The sequence below is a fragment of the Triticum aestivum genome, chromosome 7A (genome assembly GCF_018294505.1).
Source record: "Triticum aestivum cultivar Chinese Spring chromosome 7A, IWGSC CS RefSeq v2.1, whole genome shotgun sequence".
Taxonomy (NCBI): Eukaryota; Viridiplantae; Streptophyta; class Magnoliopsida; order Poales; family Poaceae; genus Triticum; species Triticum aestivum.
In genome coordinates, this window is record NC_057812.1 from 293,356,837 (window position 1) to 293,375,650 (window position 18,814).

The window sequence follows — 18,814 nt, forward strand, 5'->3', positions numbered from 1 at the left end:
TCACATGATCACTGTTTCTCCGCTACTGCTTGCAGTTGCAGTGCCCGTACATGCCCCATCTCAACTTCTCAACGCTGTATGCATGCGTCGGTGCATGGCCTTCTTCTTCCTGTTGTTTCAGGAAAGAAAACCCTCCTTGGCTCCTTCAGTCATTGATTTGTTACTATCTCACGGCCGCAAGCTGTGACTTGGGCGGTGCGTGCGAGGTGTCCATCCATCTCCAGTTTGAGCGTGACGTGGCGGTCCACATCTATCAGTACGTACGCGCTTCACCGTCCGGCCACTGTAACGACTTCATTTTTCGTGATAGTGTGAGATATGCCTTGTGGTTAGGTTAGGCACGTTACGTGCTTCAAATGCTATACAATAATTCAACGAGTTCTCTCGCAAGAAAAAATTATACTAGTAGTTAAAGGAGCCGCGCGATGCTCGTTACTCGAAAGACACGGATGATCGATTAGTGGGCATCTTTTGACAATGACATGCATGTCTCTGTTGCTGCAGGCCGCTGTGGACATGTGGTACATATTCCATCGTCTCCTCGGCTGCCGGCCGCACTTGAGAGAGCCGCCAAGCCAACTGTTACCGGCCAACAACCCCCAAACGAATTGAAGAGAGGCGGGGCGGACCACGCCATTGCCGCACCTCCTCCCCCTCCTCCTTGGCTTCAACTCCACGCACGCACGCATGCATGCTTGCTTTCCAAACCAAGGGATAATTGGCCGCCCATCCATCTAAACATCGCCACCACACACCACATTATTCTCCAGGCACGCACAAGGATCGATCAGTGGAGGGGGTCCGTCGCCCTCTCACACCATGGCGAAACTTAGGTACTACTTCTGCTTCTTCCACTGCATGCATGGCCACGGCTGCACTGCCGAGCCGCCATTAATCTTTGCTTGCTGTGCTTCGCTAGCTCCAGTCAGTCCGTTTTTTTTCTATATAAACGTAATGCTGCTGCCTCGTCTCCCTGGACCAGCTGCAGGAGCCTGGTGCGCTGTTGTTTGGGCCCTCCACGGGAAGGGGAAGCCGGCGACGCCATGGACGGTGTTAAGCTCAAGGTCACCAGCAGATACGTAAGTGCCTCGTGCTTCCTGGCCATGTTTATAGGGTTGGCGCGTGCCGACAATAACATGCATGTTTCGTGTGTGCTGTGTATGTGCAGGTTATAATTAAAAATGACGTATTCGAGCTGACGCTGTCCAACCCCGACGGTATTGTAACTGGCGTGCGCTACAACGGTGTGGACAATCTTATGGAGATTCTTAACAAAGAAGACAACCGAGGGTACCAATCTTACTCTGCATCTATACTTTCTAGTTAGAGCTTCAGCTTATAGGTTATGCTATATCTGTCGATTTGTCTTGTACTACTATCCGAGGCGATGTGAGTTAAGCTATGCATCTTTTCATCTTCTGTCAGGTACTGGGACATTGTTTGGAATTCACCAGGACAGCGAACTGGAATATTTGATGTGTAAGAAGAGGAGCTCAACTTCATTCATTTACCCTCTTTTGTTTTTCTATTTTCTTCTCTTGTTTTGTTTTTTTGTTTCGGAAAGGAGGTTGAAAGTGAACGCTTGCACGCAGGATCAAAGGCACAGAGTTCCGCATCATACATCATGATGAAAACCAGGCTGAGGTCTCCTTCACCAGATCATGGGATCCTTCGCAGGAAGGGAAAGCTGTTCCGCTCATCATCGACAAGAGGTGACTGACTGATGAACAAGCATAAATTTGGAGCTGGGGAAAATCATGTTTAGCTGAGCAAGCATCTCTGTATGTACAAGTACAGGTTCATCGTGCTTCGCGGCTCCTCGGGATTCTACACCTACGGAATCTATGAGCACAAGGAAGGGTGGCCTGATTTTGGCATTGGGGAGACCAGAGTGGCCTTCAAACTTAGAAAAGACAAGTTCGTTCCCAACTTTAAGAAAGAAAATTTTTGCTCTTCACTTAATTTTTTTCTTCCCACTGAAACTATGTGTTGGTGGACTTACTGCAGGTTCCAGTACATGGCAATGGCTGACAACAGGCAGAGAATAATGCCGATGCCTGATGACCGGTTGCCTCCCCGCGGCCAGCAATTAGCATACCCTGAGGCTGTCCTGCTTGTGGACCCAATTAATCCTAAACTCAGAGGGGAGGTAAGCTAATAGAGTCACAACAAGATTATCCATGATAAATATTTGACTTCATTCTGAATAACCTCTGCATTACTCATATGTCTGTCAAGGTCGACGACAAGTACCAATACTCGTGTGAAGACCGATACAATAGTGTCCATGGATGGGTGTCATCTGATCCTCCGATTGGCTTCTGGCAAATCACGCCCAGCGACGAGTTCCGTACTGGAGGACCTCTGAAGCAGAACTTGACATCTCATGTCGGGCCCACTATGCTCGCTGTAAGTTCAGACCTTAACAAAAATAACATTTACCCTGTTTTAGGGCTCATTCTTTTTACAGGATCTTCAAATCATAGGAATATGAAAAGTCATGTGCACTCCAATCCTTAGGAATTTTCCATGAGGTCTCACCTAATGCTAAGAATCCTTAAGAATTTTCCATGAGATCTCACGTAATGCTAAAAATCCGTAGGAATTAGGCCAATATAGGCGCAATCCTTAGGAATCTAGCACCTCTATTCCTATGAAACTAATGCTCATAGGAAAAAATCCTGTATAAATCCTCCAAACCGAATAAGCCCTTACTGTTTTTATTTTTATTGGATACTAATATGCAACAAGTTCTGAAAGGTCTCTTTATCTGGTCTTAGATGTTTCTTAGCGCTCATTATGCTGGAGATGACCTTTCGCCCAAGTTCACGAATGGAGAATATTGGAAAAAGGTTCATGGACCGGTGTTCATGTACCTTAACTCCAGTCAGGACGGATCAGACCCAAGTCTACTATGGGAGGATGCAAAAGTTCAGGTGATTATAGTTCAGCAAATAAGTAGTACTTTAGGGTACAATTCAATTTTCACACAACAAGAGAGCACTCCATAAGTTAGTATAATAATTTATCAAATGACAGCAATTATGGCAGAGTGACTTATATTTTGTATATTGTTATGAGCAGTACATAAGTAACTCGGTCGGCACTTGATGTCATCTTTAATGTTTGCCTTGGAAAATCAGGTGATGATGGAGAAACAGAGCTGGCCCTATGATTTTGCACTTTCAGAGGATTTCCAGAAGACTGAGCAAAGAGGTTGTATCTCTGGTAGATTGCTTGTAAGAGACAGGTAGTACATAATCTCCCAGTTATGTACGACTAGATAAGGTTCACAGTAATTTGAATTTTCAATTACCCTAGATCTAGTTCAAGCACCATACATATGCATATCTTACTACCACATATATGATCAGGTATATTATAGAGGATGAGGATCTTTATGCCGCATCAGCCTATGTAGGCTTAGCATTACCAGGAGAGGCTGGATCATGGCAAAGAGAGTGCAAGGTACGTACCACATGCTTATAAGCTACAGTATAGCGTTACGACATGCTTATATGGCCTGTATTATTGTGGATAATGGAGTTTTTCCCTGACTTACAGGGGTACCAATTCTGGTGTCAAGCAGATGCAGATGGTAGCTTCTACATAAAGAACATTGTAACTGGAAACTACAACCTATATGCGTGGGTTCCGGGTTTCATCGGGGACTACAGATTCGACGCCACACTAACAATTTCTTCAGGTTAGCCTGGCTTAGTACTAGTTGCAGCCTGCCTCTAACTTGAATGACTGGTGTCCTGACAAGAAATTGCTGAGCAATGGTGTTCAGGGGACGATATCTATCTGGGTGACCTCGTGTTCGAGCCACCGAGAGACGGCCCTACCATGTGGGAGATCGGAATACCCGATAGGTCTGCTGCCGAGTTCTACGTTCCAGACCCCAACCCCAACTATGTCAACAGACTCTTCATCAATCATCCTGACAGGTGAAAGAAACCTTTGCGTCCAGCAGTTAATCATGCAGCTGTTTCTAATCATACGGTGTTACATACAGGTTCAGGCAGTATGGGCTTTGGGAGAGATACGCAGAGCTGTATCCGGACCGTGATCTGGTGTACACCATCGGCGAAAGCAACTACAGCACTGATTGGTTCTACGCTCAAGTTACCAGGTGATGTCTGTCTGTTGTTGGCTCACTCAGATATCATACAACTACCCTAAAAAAGGGATATCATACAAGTGTTTTTGCACTAACATCTTGCCTGATCCGTGCCTGTCTCAACTGAACTGCAGAAGAAGTGATGGGGATACGTACCAGCCCACCACATGGCAGATAAGGTTCAGCCTCGACGCCGTCCCTCCCAACAGCACGTACAAGTTCCGGGTGGCGCTCGCGTCTTCAGCCAACGCTGAACTGCAGGTTTCTGAATTGAATTTTCAGAACCAACCCCAACGTTTCGTTCGCTGATGCTCATGTTGGTTCTCTTTCTTATCATGGTCATCATCGCCATCCTGTTGCATGCATTTCCAGGTCCGTTTCAACGACGAGGCACGGGCTGTGCCTCACTTCACCACGGGGCTCATCGGGCGCGACAACGCGATCGCGAGGCACGGGATCCATGGCCTCTACTGGCTCTTCAACGTGGGTGTGAGTGGAGCCTGGCTTGTCCGAGGGATCAACACCATCTATCTGAAGCAGCCCAGGAACCAGAGCCCGTTCCAGGGGGTCATGTACGACTACCTGCGTCTGGAAGGACCCTGTGCTGTGCCTGCCGCTAACTCAGGCCCAAAAGCTAATTGATTAATCAGCCTGCCTTAGCCGTATTGTATTTGTGTAAGTGACACCTAGCTAGCTAGTACAGCTGTAATGTATATGATTCAGCAGAGCATCCATGTCCTAATTAATACCACGTCATGCATAATCTGTATATGCCTGTGTTCTCAACTCTGTTTACTACCGTGCTCGGTTTCTGGTGAAGTGTTTTGGTGCTGTAATATGCCAAAATCTCACCACAACTAGCCTACAATCCAGGGTGCATGTTACTGGAAAAATGAATGTATTCTAGTTTTGGATGTGCTTCTTCCTGGCGGGGAGGGAGTCATGAATGCAACTCGACGACATTCCTCGGCCACATGCGCGCCGATCGTCCTAGCCGTAGAGAAGGCCGTTTCAGGTCGTCCGGGTCCAGGTGTCAGGCCCCCCGCGCGCCACAACAGCCGCCCCATCCACCCTACTCCAGCCCGCGGGCCAATCGCGCCGCAGACCGTGATTTCCGAGATAAGGACGTGGCCCCCTCCCTCACTCCATTGGCGCGCGCTGCCTGGTATTTAACCTCCCTCCCTTGCCCCTCTCTTCCTCACGCAGCCATCAGTAGCAGCGGCAGCCGCACATCAGCAGCTTGCTCTGTTCCATCCGGCAGCAATGGCGGCCTCCACCACAATGGCGCTCTCCTCCCCCGCGATCAAGCTCGCCGGAGCCTCGTACGCGCTCGGCGGCGGCCGCGTCACCATGCGCAAGGCCGCGCCCAAGGCCGCCGCCTCCAACAGCCCCTGGTACGGCCCCGACCGCGTGCTCTACCTCGGCCCGCTCTCTGGCGAGCCCCCGAGCTACCTCAGCGGCGAGTTCCCGGGCGACTACGGGTGGGACACCGCGGGCCTCTCCGCCGACCCGGAGACCTTCGCCAAGAACCGCGAGCTCGAGGTGATCCACTGCCGCTGGGCCATGCTCGGCGCGCTCGGCTGCGTCTTCCCCGAGCTGCTCGCCCGCAACGGCGTCAAGTTCGGCGAGGCCGTCTGGTTCAAGGCCGGCTCCCAGATCTTCAGCGAGGGCGGCCTCGACTACCTCGGTAACCCTAGCTTGGTCCACGCTCAGAGCATCCTTGCCATCTGGGCTTGCCAGGTCGTGCTCATGGGCGCTGTCGAGGGGTACCGCGTTGCTGGTGGCCCGCTCGGAGAGATCGTCGACCCACTCTACCCCGGTGGCAGCTTCGACCCCCTTGGCCTAGCTGACGATCCAGAGGCGTTTGCCGAGCTCAAGGTGAAGGAGATCAAGAACGGCCGCCTTGCAATGTTCTCCATGTTTGGATACTTTGTGCAGGCCATCGTCACCGGTAAGGGTCCGCTTGAGAACCTCGCTGACCACCTCGCCGACCCCGTCAACAACAACGCGTGGGCCTTCGCCACCAACTTTGTGCCCGGCAAGTAAACACATGAGAATCGACTTCTCAGGAGTATATGTGTGCTCTGGATGTATGATTAATATCTGATCGTTGATGTTGTACACTATCAAAGATGTTTACAAATAGCGCCCATCTGGAACATGAAATGTCTATATGAGAAATGCATGGTTTTCATTTTCCATATGAATACGAGTGGACATTAATTGTTTGGGTTTGCTAAACATCAAGTACTTGATTTTTTTGGTGTCATTCACTTTCCGCTATGTGTGAGGCCGAAGGCGAAGACAACATGAGGAGCGGCGGCCACGCCAAGGCCAAGCCGTGGATAAGCAGGAGTCGTGGATAAGCAGGAGTCGGCGATAGTTGCCGGGAGAGAGTTTGAAACTTCATGAGTGCGGGTTGGGAGGGGGGAGGGGGGGAGGGGTTGGGAGGGTCGTAGTTGGAGCTGTTCATTGGGGTGGGGCTTAGAGAGATTACCGGGGAGGTTGAGGGGAGGGCGAGGCGGCGCACGGCAAAGCCCGATGCAGACAGCTAGGGCTGGGTTGGAAGATGAACAATATGTGATCTATTTTTGATCGTTGGATGGAGATCCAGTGGTTGTTAATAGTGTCTGAGTCGTAGATGAAATTTTCAGGTACTGAAACCTGACTGCACTCCCTTAATTGGTTGCTCCGTTGGTTATCACTTTCTCACTTTAGCTGTACTCAAATTGGCTGATGAAGTTAAGAATCTAGTTACACCTTTGTTACATTTTTGTGCCAAGAGTGTGACAAACCACCATTTGGTCGTCAACTGCACTTTTGTCAATGCTTGGTACTGCGGGAATTACCCCAACTCCACATATGATGCTTTGTGTTCGTTTTGTATACGAAAGAACTGCTCCACACACGATAATTATGGACCGATCCTTGTACGACAAATCAATCCAGCGACTGTCAACTCTTCTTTTTTTGTCAATCCAGCGACGGTTTTCATCTTGAGAGTCCAACTTCCATTCAAACATTCCACTATTTTTTGCAGATAATATGTAGAGTAAGGAAGATTTGTGAGGGTGGCTATTTTAACGCTTGCAATCCATAAACCGCAAGATCAAATGTTGAAAAAAGAACAGAATGAAGAACTTAAAGGCATATAATCGTCTAGCCAGTAGGCGTATGGCTGGGAAACTGAGCGTCACTCTGATAAGCAATGTCAACACTGTCATAATGCCTCCAGATCAAATTAAATAGCAGAACAATGTATCATCTGGACCATGGCTAGGCCTAGACATTTAGACCAGTAACAACTGTAAAAGGAGATATTCGTGCTGGGATCATATCGCAGTACCACAGAAAATACGTGTAATAACTGAAGAGGGGGGAAATCCCATGTATACCAACAAAATACTCAGTAGTGACACCTGTGCACAAAGGGCTACAGCATGGTGAGACTTGACAGTATATCAACACAAGTCATGTTAAACCAACCACGTATCATATCAGCCGACGATCCACAGATGCATCAACATCGAGCGTTAACAGAATATTCTCTAATTATAGCACCGGTATTGCTCCTTCCAACAACTGGTTGCAGTCTCTCAGCCGTATACAGATCACGGAAAATAGCAAAAACAGGGACACTATTGCTACTGTTTCGGTGAAAAAAAATGGAAGTTTCTACAATTGATTTGGAGAATGGGGCTACAAAATTTGTAATGACCTTATGTTGTGTCCAGGAAAGGAATGAAGATACTATAGTTTACGTACCTAATATGGCAATAACAAACCCAGTGCATCCCATCTAAGGTAGCCATCAAGGTGAGGGCTTCCAACTTCAGCAGTGGAATCTGCACACATCTGTGTATCCATTCTGCTACAATGGCACAACAACTGAATGGAGCTCAGACTGTATGTATTTGATCAGGTAAAAAACGTGACAACATCTCTTCTGTATCCCCTAACTATCAACATGCGTGGGACGTTCTCTACAAGCAGATCCATGTACTCCATGTAGAAGTATGCAGGGTGATTCAGCGGTGGCGGAGGGAGGCTCACTAGCACCACAGCTGCCATCCTGGAGTACCTGAGTATCGTCGAGTTCAACTTCAACATTGTATAGAGGAATTTATCGACCTTTTGCTCGTTCACAACAACTTGCTTCCCATCCACCATTTGCGGCCGTCCTTCTCTTTGTGTGGTTTCCTTCATCTCAGAAAGGTATGTGCTGATCCTGCGCTGTGCACTTGCGTAAGCCTCTTGGGAATCATCTGGCTGAGCACCACTGCTACTGCTCTCCACATGAGATTCCCATGACTTCATAGTCACAACAATGACCTCGGCGTGCATCCTAAGATCGTACAAGAACTTTTTGACATCAGTCTTTAGCTCTTCAGCATCAGTGTCCTCTTCCGCTATGCAGAAGACTTGGATCTTGCAGCTTTCGAAGGTCGCTTTTGTGAGCAGGAGCTGAGACAGAAGAAGCATCAATCCTCCATCTCTCACAATCCAGTAGAGGTCAATAGTACCATACTGTCTCTGGAACTCATTAGGCCACTCATCAAGACCCTTCACAATAACAACTGCCTTGTTAGCAGTGATGCAATCATTTATTATACTGACAAAGGTTGATGGTATCTCTGTCAGATTCTCACGGCGCCAAATCTCAGGGTACCGCACCACAACAATATTCGGCTTCAAATTACCAAGGCCCATCGTCTGAACAATGCTACGGAAGCCCTCAGACATTGAAGGTGCTACAATTATCTCTGCAACACCCTCACAACGTTTGTACTCAATGTAGGCCTCCAGCTGATGACAGGCAGTCTTAGCATCCTCAGCCAGTTCATGATAATCACCGTCAATTGTCGAGACAAATATTGACATACCACGGCCCTTCTTCTTCATACAATTGGCGAAATCAGCAAGTTTTGGATGACAAGGGACATTTTCTGGAAGTTTACCCCAAGGGCGGCATAATATCAGAGGAATGGGGTACCAATTCTTAGGATGAACTTGGTTTGCTGTGAGAAGAACAGTGGGGTGAGTGTTAGAATAATGAGTTTGCATAGATTACTCTTTGTCATGCAGAAAGTAATACCTCCTAGCGACCTGAGACTCCGCAATGCCAACTGAAAATATGCACTCTTGAACCCATCTCCCCAATCTCCAGCCTTCCCTTTTAAGCTCACATAGTAATAGATGAGGCTTGCAAGGGCAAGGGAGATAACAGTGAAAGACCAAGAGATCAAAAACATGATGACTGAAATTTGAGAGAAAGATTATTAAGTGGAAAGCACAACTATAAACACAACATGAGGGTGCATTTTAACTAGCTGTGGACCACAAGAAATATGAGGTAAGCAAATTGGATTGAAAATCATACATGTGAATAGAACTCTTAAGTCAAAATTCACAATAATGCCTAAGTCAGTATACATTTTCAAGTATATAAAATAGCATTCAGTAAAAGTATTACAGGCAGCTCAGGATGAATGTCATGGATGACGAAATAAAACAGTGAAGAGTCAAATGGCGTACCAACGCAAAGTAATGCACCAACAAGTGAAAGACTCCAGTGGTGAAGTTTCCATCGAGGGCGCCAACTAGGAGCATCAAGTAAGTCAAGCAGAAAGCACGACAAGTTCACACCAGCATAGCACAACAGAAAGAACATAGTGATAGTGGGTGTAATCAGATCCAAGTTCCCAATAATCACACATCCAATACAGATTAATGCTGTGAATAAAGTTGCTGCGTGAGGTTCGGCTCCTTCAGAAACCTTAAAGTAATTAAGGACTGGAAGGATGTCATCATTTGCTATTGCTGCTAGTAACCTTGGAGCCCCTGTCAAACTCTGCAGTGCTGCACCTAAAGTGGACAGGATAATACCAATGTAAATCACTACTGGAGCAGGCCATGCCACTGTAGCAGTAAGAAGCCTGCAAGTATTAAGGATGTTTATGAGCTAACCACACAATAACTCAGTAACGTAGCAGCTGATGGGACTTAAGACAGAACTGCAGCCTACAGCCATGCTATCAGAACGTAGTTGTTCGATAAAAGAATATAGACAAAAACAGATTCAACAACTATGTGTGTTGTATATAAAGCATGAATATTGACCGTGTAAAGTAGATTAGTCGACAGAACTTTCTTGTTAGCTAAAGATGGAAAAAAAAGAAACAAAAATCGTTCTGACTGAAAGCATGGGGTTTGTGCCCTCAAACAGGACCTACCCAGAAGAACTTTATGTGCCCGATGCCCATAACAGCCAGAAGAACAGCTGTGGCAGTGAGATTTTCTCTACTAATATAGCAAATAACCACACTCTGACGACAGTAGAAAAGCAGAACTCTAGCATACAAAATATTCCATGCCCTAGAGAACACATTACCTAAATTCTAAAGTGGGATCAATGATAACTTTCAGCACTGAAAAGCACGTACCTATCAGTTAGAAGCTCTTCTCTTGTGGACAAGGCTCCAAACAGCAGCACAGAAAACAAGTACATAGCAGTTGTTGTGAGAGTTGCAGATAATGTTCCAATTGGTATTGAACGTTGTGTATCTTTCAGTGAAGCAGATCGATTTGAGCCAGCCATAATTCCAGTGACTGCTGGGAAAAAGAGACCTACCAAAGCACTGAAAAGTATACAAAAATGTGTCAGCAAGTTGCATTTGCACAGACAAAGAAGTCTTGCAGGCCCGTAAACTTTGTTTCCAATAATAGAGTTTTTTTTTTGCATGAATTCAATAATAGAGTTTGATTCATCTCCAGCCTTCAGTCTCGCAAGGCTAGACAACAGGTCCCTAAACTCATACAGAAGTTTTACATAGGCCCTTATAAGTCTGGATAGTCCCTAAACTTGTCGTCCTTGGTCAAATACTCCCTCCGTTCCTAAATATAATGTTTTTTAGAGATTCCAATGCAGACTACGTATGGAGCAAAATGAGTGAATCTACACTCTAAAATACGTCTACATACATCCATATGTAGCCCGTATTAAGTCACTAAAAGGCTTATATTTAGAAACGGAGGGAGTAGTACCAAAAGCTGTGAGTTAACGGAGGTTTCTGATGTGGAGGGTTGGTTTCATTGTTCCATCAAAGATGGGCAGAGATACTGATGCCCTTTCTCTGGCTAGAGACAATCCCATCAAATAGATATGAAATTTGCTGCTTGGGTTTGTCTGAACTAGGTTCAATAATGGTATTACAGTCCATGTTAATGCACCCATCAGGTTATGTGTTTACGGATGGGACAAATTATGTATGTTTACCATGTGACCCCTGTTAACAGAAGTTGCGGTTGATATCAAGTAATTCGGTCAGTTAGACCAACTTGCAGCCAATCAAATATCCTGGAAGTTTAATAACTTAAATGAAACGTTTATATGACTAAATCGCACTTTGCACCAGGTAGATTGCCACTTATTTCACTTTGCACCAGATTTCGCCAAAAAAGAAATTGCATTGGGTCCGGCACAATAATATTTTTAACTGAAATCTCTAAGTATATATTTCGCCCCATAATATACATGCATGAATTATCATCAAAAAAATTCTACAAAACCTGATGCAAATTGCAACATTATTATGCAGACCTAGTGCAAAGTGAAAACTCTTGCAAAACCTGGTACAAAGTGTAATCTACTCTATAAACTTCAGGGCACATTGCAATTCTGACTAAAGAATGAACATGCATGTAAGGACCCTATTAACATATAATGGGAGTAGGTTGTCGCCATGATTGTACAAGTTCATAGGGTCAAGTGAAAATTGTGTACAATGACTAGAGTATGCTTGAGATTCAACATAGATATACATGGAATGACAGAGAATTTTCATGTTTTTAGAGATGTTAGAAGCTTACTTGAAATCCCAATATATAGAACCATTTGGATCAGGAACTCCTGCATTGTTTGTACGTTGATATTCTGAACCCCAGTTGTCTCTGAGTGAGGTTAGACTCAACCCAGTGATCCCCTCTAAGTAGGAAAGCCAGCATTACAATTGAATGCATAAATGCATAATGATGATTATCCAAAATATAGGCCACATGGTACTTACTTGGAGCATTGTGTCTTGGTGCAATGAAGACACCAAGATATATGCACAACAGTGAAAAGAGTACTGGTATTAAGAAGGCAGGTGCAACCTTGTTGATGATTTTGACACCACCGAATACAATAAAACAGAGCAGTATGGTCACAATAACACCATATACTTGAAGGTCATGCAAGCTGGGTGTCGATATAGTTGCCGTGCCAGCTGTTGCTGTACCGTTTAATAATGTATTGTTCACCACTGTTACACTCTCTGCATTATTAAAAAACTATGAGTTAGTCAAATAGAAATCGAAATTGACATTACAAGTTAAGAAAAAAGTAAGTATTGTGTAGTGTGGCTCTACTTCCTTTTCTCAATTTCTCACAAAACATGAACCAAGTTAGCAATGCAAATAAAATAAAATGCGGGCATTCTCTACGCCCTAATAAAAGTTTGAAGTACAGGAGTCACTTGTACATAATTCAACATTTCGACTCGGCAATCACAAATACAAAAGAACTTACTGACTAGTATCACTTGTAAATTACCTTGAAACAATCCTGCAGAAGGAATGGCATCCAAAAAGGTTTCTACAGCACCCAGAACATACCTGAAATGAGTGGTAAGTTAGCATGAATACATGTCAATCAAACTAACAAAACAAATTAAAAATTGAATCATCTGAAATTCCAATGGGACAAAGAGCTAAGAGTTTATATTACTAATTCAGCTGTGTTCTATCATTATTGACAATCCAGACATTTTTCTTTCGAGCATAATGGTTTAAGTGTACATTACTTTATAAATAACCAACCTTTGGAACCTCTGCAAACCAATCATTCATTAGTAGCAGTCAAGGCCAACAAACATCAAAATATAGCACAAAACCCTTCAATTTCACTACTTCGTATTCTACTATAAACCATTCCACTCATCTCATACTAACTTGAAGAACTAATATGATGCCAGCTTCCAAGCAGCAGATGCAGAAATAATAATATCCTCATAACTCGGTCCACAAGCAAACAAAGATAAATGAAATTTGAAAGGCAAACTAGTGCTTGGCTATTGCGGTGTATACTTACATGGACCCAGCAACCGCATTTCCAAGAAAGAAACACAATCCAATACTAACTCCAACTTCAGGACCAAGCGCACGGCCAATGAGATAATATGGTCCACCACCCTATGGATCATACAAAATGCACATCAGCTAACGTACACATTTAAGTTTATCAAGGTAGCAGCATCACACATCAAGAAAGTTCTAGAAGTATTCTGTATTCCCAGCAATAAATCTAGATCGTCGAATTTAACCATATCGCGCACCAGGTTCAACAAACGAAATCAAGACAATAGACCAGCAAAACTAAGGCATATCAGGTATCAACCCTATTACATGAACTCACCACCAGTAGCAAAATGTCCAGCATACCTTCATTGCCCCATTTGTTGCAATGGCACTTAATGATAAGCCGGTTAAAAATGTACAAGCACCACAGAATGAGACTAAAACAAGCGACTGCCATATGCCTGCCATGCCTACAATCCTACAGAAAGGGAAAAAAAATATTAGCCAGAGTTGAATAACCCAAAAAGAAATTTTTAGCTGAAAAAGGTGTACATGCATCACATTTTCTGAAATACCACTTCCAACAAGGGTATAAAAGTGTCCAGTACGAAAGGCATTAATATTGCAAGATTAGTCAAATGTGCCCACACTGGATAACAATACCTTTACAGACTTTGCAGTTACTCTTACTTGGTTCTACTTCTACCATGGGAAAATCTCATACAACTAGGAATTGAAATATTACAGGTGGCCCTCTGCCAGAGAATGATAACACGGTGACCAGCATGGCAGCATAGCAAATTTATTTTGCAAAAAAACAAATAAGATCAAAACGCTGACATGCAGTAGCAAAAACAAGTGCACATAATGGCAATACTAACCAGGTAAAACGGATATAATAAATGATCCCCAAGATATTCTGCAAGCATGGTACAAAGACACCCATCATTGTACCAAACTTAGGTCCAGCTTCCTGCTAACCAAATGAAAGCAATGGAATAAGTAATACAGTTTTTCTAACTATCCATATATCCAAATGACATAAACCAAATAAACAGAAACAAACAGGTCGATGAAAATCAATGAAACAGTGAAGAAACTTTGGAGATCCGGCATGAAAACGCAAATGTACAAATCAGCAACTATTGTTGACTAAATATATTTAGAGATGTAGCAAACCGTCAAACACGATAGGTGACAGTATCAGCAAATAATTGAGCCCAAGCACTACTCTTTCCTGTTAACTAAATCCAAATATAGTAACTCGTAGTTATTCACGTTTAACTAGGAAAAGTGTGATGAAGTATCAAACAGATGGAATTCATCCTAAATTTTGGAACTGGAGACAACCTTCGGCCGTCCAATGGTAATTGCTACATCCTCTCCCTCCCTAGGACTCGAAGGAGCTGGGACCTCTTCTCCTGTCATGCTGTTCAGATTCGATCAGATACTTATGTCATAAAGTAAAATCACTAGTTCAAGCTATTTCTTTGGAGAGCACATGCTTAATATATTAGTCAAAACTATGTGTGCTTAATAGAAGGAGATATATCTCAAGTTTTCAGACAAACTAAATAAAATAACACAAAGATGGACAGTACCTCTTGAGGCCCAAAATATTTACAAGTGAATCAAACCCAAAAAGCTCTAGCTTTGAATCCCTTTGAGATCCACTGGATGTAGCATGATCACCAGAACCTCCTTGCATGCTTGGATCAATAGTTAGATTAGCACCACCAGGCTTAAGGTTCCTATGGTATACATAAAAGAAAGCTTGTTGAGTTCATAAATTCGCAACTTGACAGTTTGTGTCATCTAAATCATCTTGCTAATTATAATGACCATTCAAAGAAACGGATGGAATGAAATCTGCAGAAATTATGCCTGATAATGTGTCATGGAATATGCAAATCAAAATATAAAATCGAGAAGGGAAGCCAGTAGGTACAAGAAAGGAATATATATGCATGACGCAAATAAGTAAAGTAGTGTCAAGTAATATCCCAAGCAAACTACAAAGATCAATAACAAGAACTGATATTGAAAGGGAAACATTAACCGCTCAAGTAGTGACAGGTGTGGCACTCATTGACTAACATTCTAACTACAGAACTCTAAACCATGGATATATACCAATAGAAGCTCGACATCAATTATCAATATGTGAGTACACACAAAATATCATATGCCAAAAGGAAAATCCTACTGCACAGTCATTCAAATATATCAAACCCGAGTAGATTACAATATATAAAATGATCACCAAATTTCAAAAGTCGAGGTCATGGCCTCACATTGAAGGCAGTCTACAAACAAACAGAACTAATGTGAATTTCACAACCCTGCTCATAATGCATTGGGCTCTAAATGAAGGAAGCAACTCCAAAAGGCTATTAAAAGCCTAAGATTGTAGTCTCAAACAGTCCACAGCCAGTATGTAGTTCCCATGTGTCTGTACTGCTCACGAAGACTATCATCCGAATAAAACTGTCCAGTTGAACACCTCGTTTGGCTAAATAACTCGCTGTCAAGACAATGCACAGATATTCGCAGCAACTATGCTAGCTGGTGATTCTCGCAGAAGTGTAACACGTACTAAACCCGAAACCCTTGAACTCTGATTGTGTATCAAACAGAAACAAAATGCTAAGGAAACCCACATATATGAGACGAAGTATGCATCACCTAGGCGGCTGGGGTGTTACGGCGCCATGGCCAGTGACGGAGGTGGAGCCGGGGCTGGGCTCCATGGAGGTCATCTGGATGACGGCGCTGTCGTCCGAGCCCACTGGTCGGTAGCGTCGCCCGTTGGGCGGCGCTGGCACCGGCAGCCCATCCTCCGCGGCCTCGATCTCCCCATTCTCCATCCCAGGAAGCTGCAGCCACGCACAAAGAAGTTGGTGCTGTGAGATCTAGGTTTTTAGAGTAGACGCTGAAGCAGTCCCGAGCAGCGGCGGAGCAGGGGGCTGGTGGCCGTGGAGGGCGTGGATCTGGATCCGAGGCTGAGCGTGGGGAGCAGGGGCTGTTCGGGCGGCAGCGGGGCGCGATCGCTGTAAGCTTACCAGGTTTGACGAAGAGCAGGGGGAGGTGGAGGTGGGCGCTGCGGTGACGGAGCAGTCACCGGCGGCGAGGAGAGCGGGGAGTTAACGGGGAAGGTGGGCAACGGTCGGAGGGGAGATGGAAAAGGCTACGAAACTGGGTTTGCTTCGTCCCTCATTTTTTGCGCCGGGCACCCTGGAAATTAGGTCCGTCTTTGAGTTGAGGACACGGCTCCGGAGTGAGGGAGGGAAGGATTGCTTCTCCACGAAGCTCCTACGCTGCGTGTTGACTTTTTTTTGACTTAAGAAGAAGATGTTTCAAATGCTTAGGGCATGTACAATGGTTGATAAGACACTCTTATTTAAGTCTTACAATGTAATTTAGATATGACAAAAAAATATGTCTACAACGGGTCATTTCTTAGCCTTATCTCCAATAACTAGTTGTTCCTAAAAACAGGGTGATACGTATATGTGCTAAGAGATCACATCTTGTCTTCTCTTCAATAAGAGAAGACAAACATTTTCTTATGATTTCTCTCTCCTCCACCTCATCATTTATCCTACATGGCATTGCTAAGGTAGAACAATTGTACATGCCCTAAAACTGCACTCATCGGAGCAAACACAACGTCAGGACCCAAATCATAGAGACACCCAAGGCTAAAACCACTGTCGAATGGCTGAAGAGAATGTTTCAGCCAATGTACGGCTCAGATCGACGAATGACTCACAAGTGGAATTCTACGTCTCTGATGGACCTCGCCGTCGGTTACCTTTCTGTTTAAACAAAGTCACTGTTTATTACCGCGCATTGTTTTACCGACGTAATTCTGGTTCGGCTACTTATAGCTTGACCCCATTCGGGAAAACCTAAGCTGCAATTCACTATTCCCCTATCTAGAGTAGAGTTAGCTACCTTCCTTGTAAGATAGGGTATCTGTGAGTGAGTTCCTTAATCGAAAGCCTTGATTTCTTCCCAAATCGCTTGTTCTTATTGATTTTAGTGTGGATTGGTGGATTTCCCTCAAATCAATACTCACAAAGGTCTTAGAGCGTCAACTGATCCTCGTCGGAGGCATACCGACATCAAAATCAGACAACAAAGGCCCGATCCTCTTCTCTCCTAGTCGGCTCGTAGGTGCCCACCGCCGGTGGCCACCCGGCGGCCACTTCCTGCCACTTGTCACTCCGACGGTGGCAGCCACCACACCTTTTACAAGGAGGAAGGGGGCGACAGGGATGGCCATGGTGTTGGGGAACGTAGCAGAATTTTAAAATTTTCTACGCATCACCAAGATCAATCTATGGAGTCATCTAGCAACGAGGGAGAGAGGAGTGCATCTACATACCCTTGTAGATCGCGCGCGGAAGCGTTCAAGAGAACGGGGTTGATGGAGTCGTACTCGTCATGATCCAAATCACCGATGACCAAGTGCCGAACGGACAGCACCTCCGCGTTCAACACACGTACGGTTGGGAAGACGTCTCCTCCTTCTTGATCCAGCAAGGGGGAAGGAGAGGTTGATGAAGATCCAGCAGCACGACGGCGTGGTGGTGGATGCAGCAGGATCCCGACAGGGCTTCGCCAAGCGCAAGCGGGGAGGAGAGGTGTTACGGAGGGAGAGGGAGGCGCCAAGAGCAAGGGTGCGGCTGCCCTCCCTCCCCCCCTCTTTATATAGGGGCCTTGGGGGCGCCAGCCCTAGGAGATGCAATCTCCAAGGGGGCGGCGGCCAAGGGGTGGCTTCCCCCCCAAGACAAGTGGGGGCGCCCCCACCCCTAGGGTTTCCCAACCCTAGGCACAGGGGAGGCCCAAGGGGGGCGCACCAGCCCACCAGGGGCTGGTTCCCCTCCCACTTCAGCCCATGGGGCCCTCGGGGATAGGTGGCCCCACCCGGTGGCCCCCCGGACCCTTCCGGTGGTCCTGGTACAATACCGGCGACCCCCGAAACCTTCCCGATGGCCGAAACTGGACTTCCTATATATAAATCTTTACCTCCGGACCATTCCGGAACTCCTCGTGACGTCCGGGATCTCATCCGGGACTCCGAACAACTTTCGGGTTACTGCATACTAATATCTCTACAACCCTAGCGTCACCGAACCTTAAGTGTGTAGACCCTACGGGTTCGGGAGACATGCAGACATGACCGAGACGCCTCTCCGGTCAATAACCAACAGCGGGATCTGGATACCCATGTTGGCTCCCACATGCTCCACGATGATCTCATCGGATGAACCACGATGTCGAGGATTCAATCAATCCGTATACAATTCCCTTTGTCAATCGGTACGTTACTTGCCCGAGACTCGATCGTCGGTATCCCAATACCTCGTTCAATCTCGTTACCGGCAAGTCACTTTACTCGTACCGTAATGCATGATCCCGTGATCAACCACTTGGTTCACATTGAGCTCATTATGATGATGCATTACCGAGTGGGCCCAGAGATACCTCTCCGTCATACGGAGTGACAAATCCCAGTCTTGATTCGTGCCAACCCAACAGACACTTTCGGAGATACCTGTAGTGTAC

General features: G+C 45.5%; 3 protein-coding genes across 6 annotated transcripts; 2 read left to right on the forward strand and 1 right to left on the reverse strand.

The window, feature by feature from the left end:
- Positions 1-539: 539 nt before the first annotated feature.
- Positions 540-5,007, forward strand: LOC123149816 (probable rhamnogalacturonate lyase B). Its single transcript, XM_044569554.1, has 16 exons — positions 540-833; positions 983-1,079; positions 1,169-1,290; positions 1,426-1,479; positions 1,593-1,712; positions 1,798-1,917; positions 2,008-2,149; positions 2,239-2,409; positions 2,781-2,936; positions 3,144-3,250; positions 3,375-3,468; positions 3,565-3,706; positions 3,794-3,950; positions 4,019-4,135; positions 4,258-4,384; positions 4,496-5,007. Exons 1-16 carry the CDS (start codon positions 820-822, stop codon positions 4,763-4,765), a joined length of 2,010 nt encoding a protein of 669 aa, XP_044425489.1. The 5' UTR covers positions 540-819; the 3' UTR covers positions 4,766-5,007.
- A 295-nt stretch (positions 5,008-5,302) lies between these two features.
- On the forward strand, positions 5,303-6,351 carry LOC123152634 (chlorophyll a-b binding protein of LHCII type 1). Its single transcript, XM_044572133.1, has one exon. It carries the CDS (start codon positions 5,387-5,389, stop codon positions 6,167-6,169), a length of 783 nt encoding a protein of 260 aa, XP_044428068.1. The 5' UTR covers positions 5,303-5,386; the 3' UTR covers positions 6,170-6,351.
- A 1,305-nt stretch (positions 6,352-7,656) lies between these two features.
- On the reverse strand, positions 7,657-16,521 carry LOC123152636 (cation-chloride cotransporter 1). 4 transcript variants are annotated; one of them, XM_044572135.1, is made up of 14 exons: positions 16,303-16,521; positions 15,926-16,116; positions 14,842-14,991; positions 14,591-14,669; positions 14,122-14,213; positions 13,604-13,718; positions 13,254-13,354; positions 12,717-12,778; positions 12,190-12,438; positions 11,993-12,107; positions 10,567-10,761; positions 9,659-10,059; positions 9,219-9,380; positions 7,657-9,141 (listed from the first exon to the last, which is right to left on the reverse strand). In XM_044572135.1, the coding sequence occupies exons 2-14, from the start codon at positions 16,105-16,107 to the stop codon at positions 8,042-8,044; spliced, it is 3,003 nt and encodes a 1,000-aa protein (XP_044428070.1). In that variant the 5' UTR covers positions 16,108-16,116; positions 16,303-16,521; the 3' UTR covers positions 7,657-8,041. The 4 variants fall into 4 exon arrangements, with proteins under 4 accessions (XP_044428070.1, XP_044428069.1, XP_044428071.1 ...); XM_044572134.1 differs by having other exon boundaries at positions 14,122-14,216; XM_044572136.1 differs by lacking the exons at positions 15,926-16,116; positions 16,303-16,521 and having other exon boundaries at positions 13,578-13,718.
- Positions 16,522-18,814: the final 2,293 nt, after the last annotated feature.

Bases quoted from the DNA above. Each gene is read 5' to 3' on its own strand.
- LOC123149816 (XM_044569554.1), top strand. The intron at 1,480-1,592 runs GTAAGAAGAGGA...GCTTGCACGCAG, and splicing joins CGAACTGGAATATTTGATGT to GATCAAAGGCACAGAGTTCC. The intron at 3,707-3,793 runs GTTAGCCTGGCT...AATGGTGTTCAG, and splicing joins CACACTAACAATTTCTTCAG to GGGACGATATCTATCTGGGT.
- LOC123152636 (XM_044572134.1), bottom strand. From the start codon at position 16,107: ATGGAGAATGGGGAGATCGAGGCCGCGGAGGATGGGCTGCCGGTGCCA. The intron at 14,217-14,590 runs GTTGTCTCCAGT...TCATTTGGTTAG, and splicing joins TTACCATTGGACGGCCGAAG to CAGGAAGCTGGACCTAAGTT. The intron at 13,719-14,121 runs GTTAGTATTGCC...CCCTTTCTGTAG, and splicing joins TATTATATCCGTTTTACCTG to GATTGTAGGCATGGCAGGCA.
- LOC123152634 (XM_044572133.1), top strand. From the start codon at position 5,387: ATGGCGGCCTCCACCACAATGGCGCTCTCCTCCCCCGCGATCAAGCTC.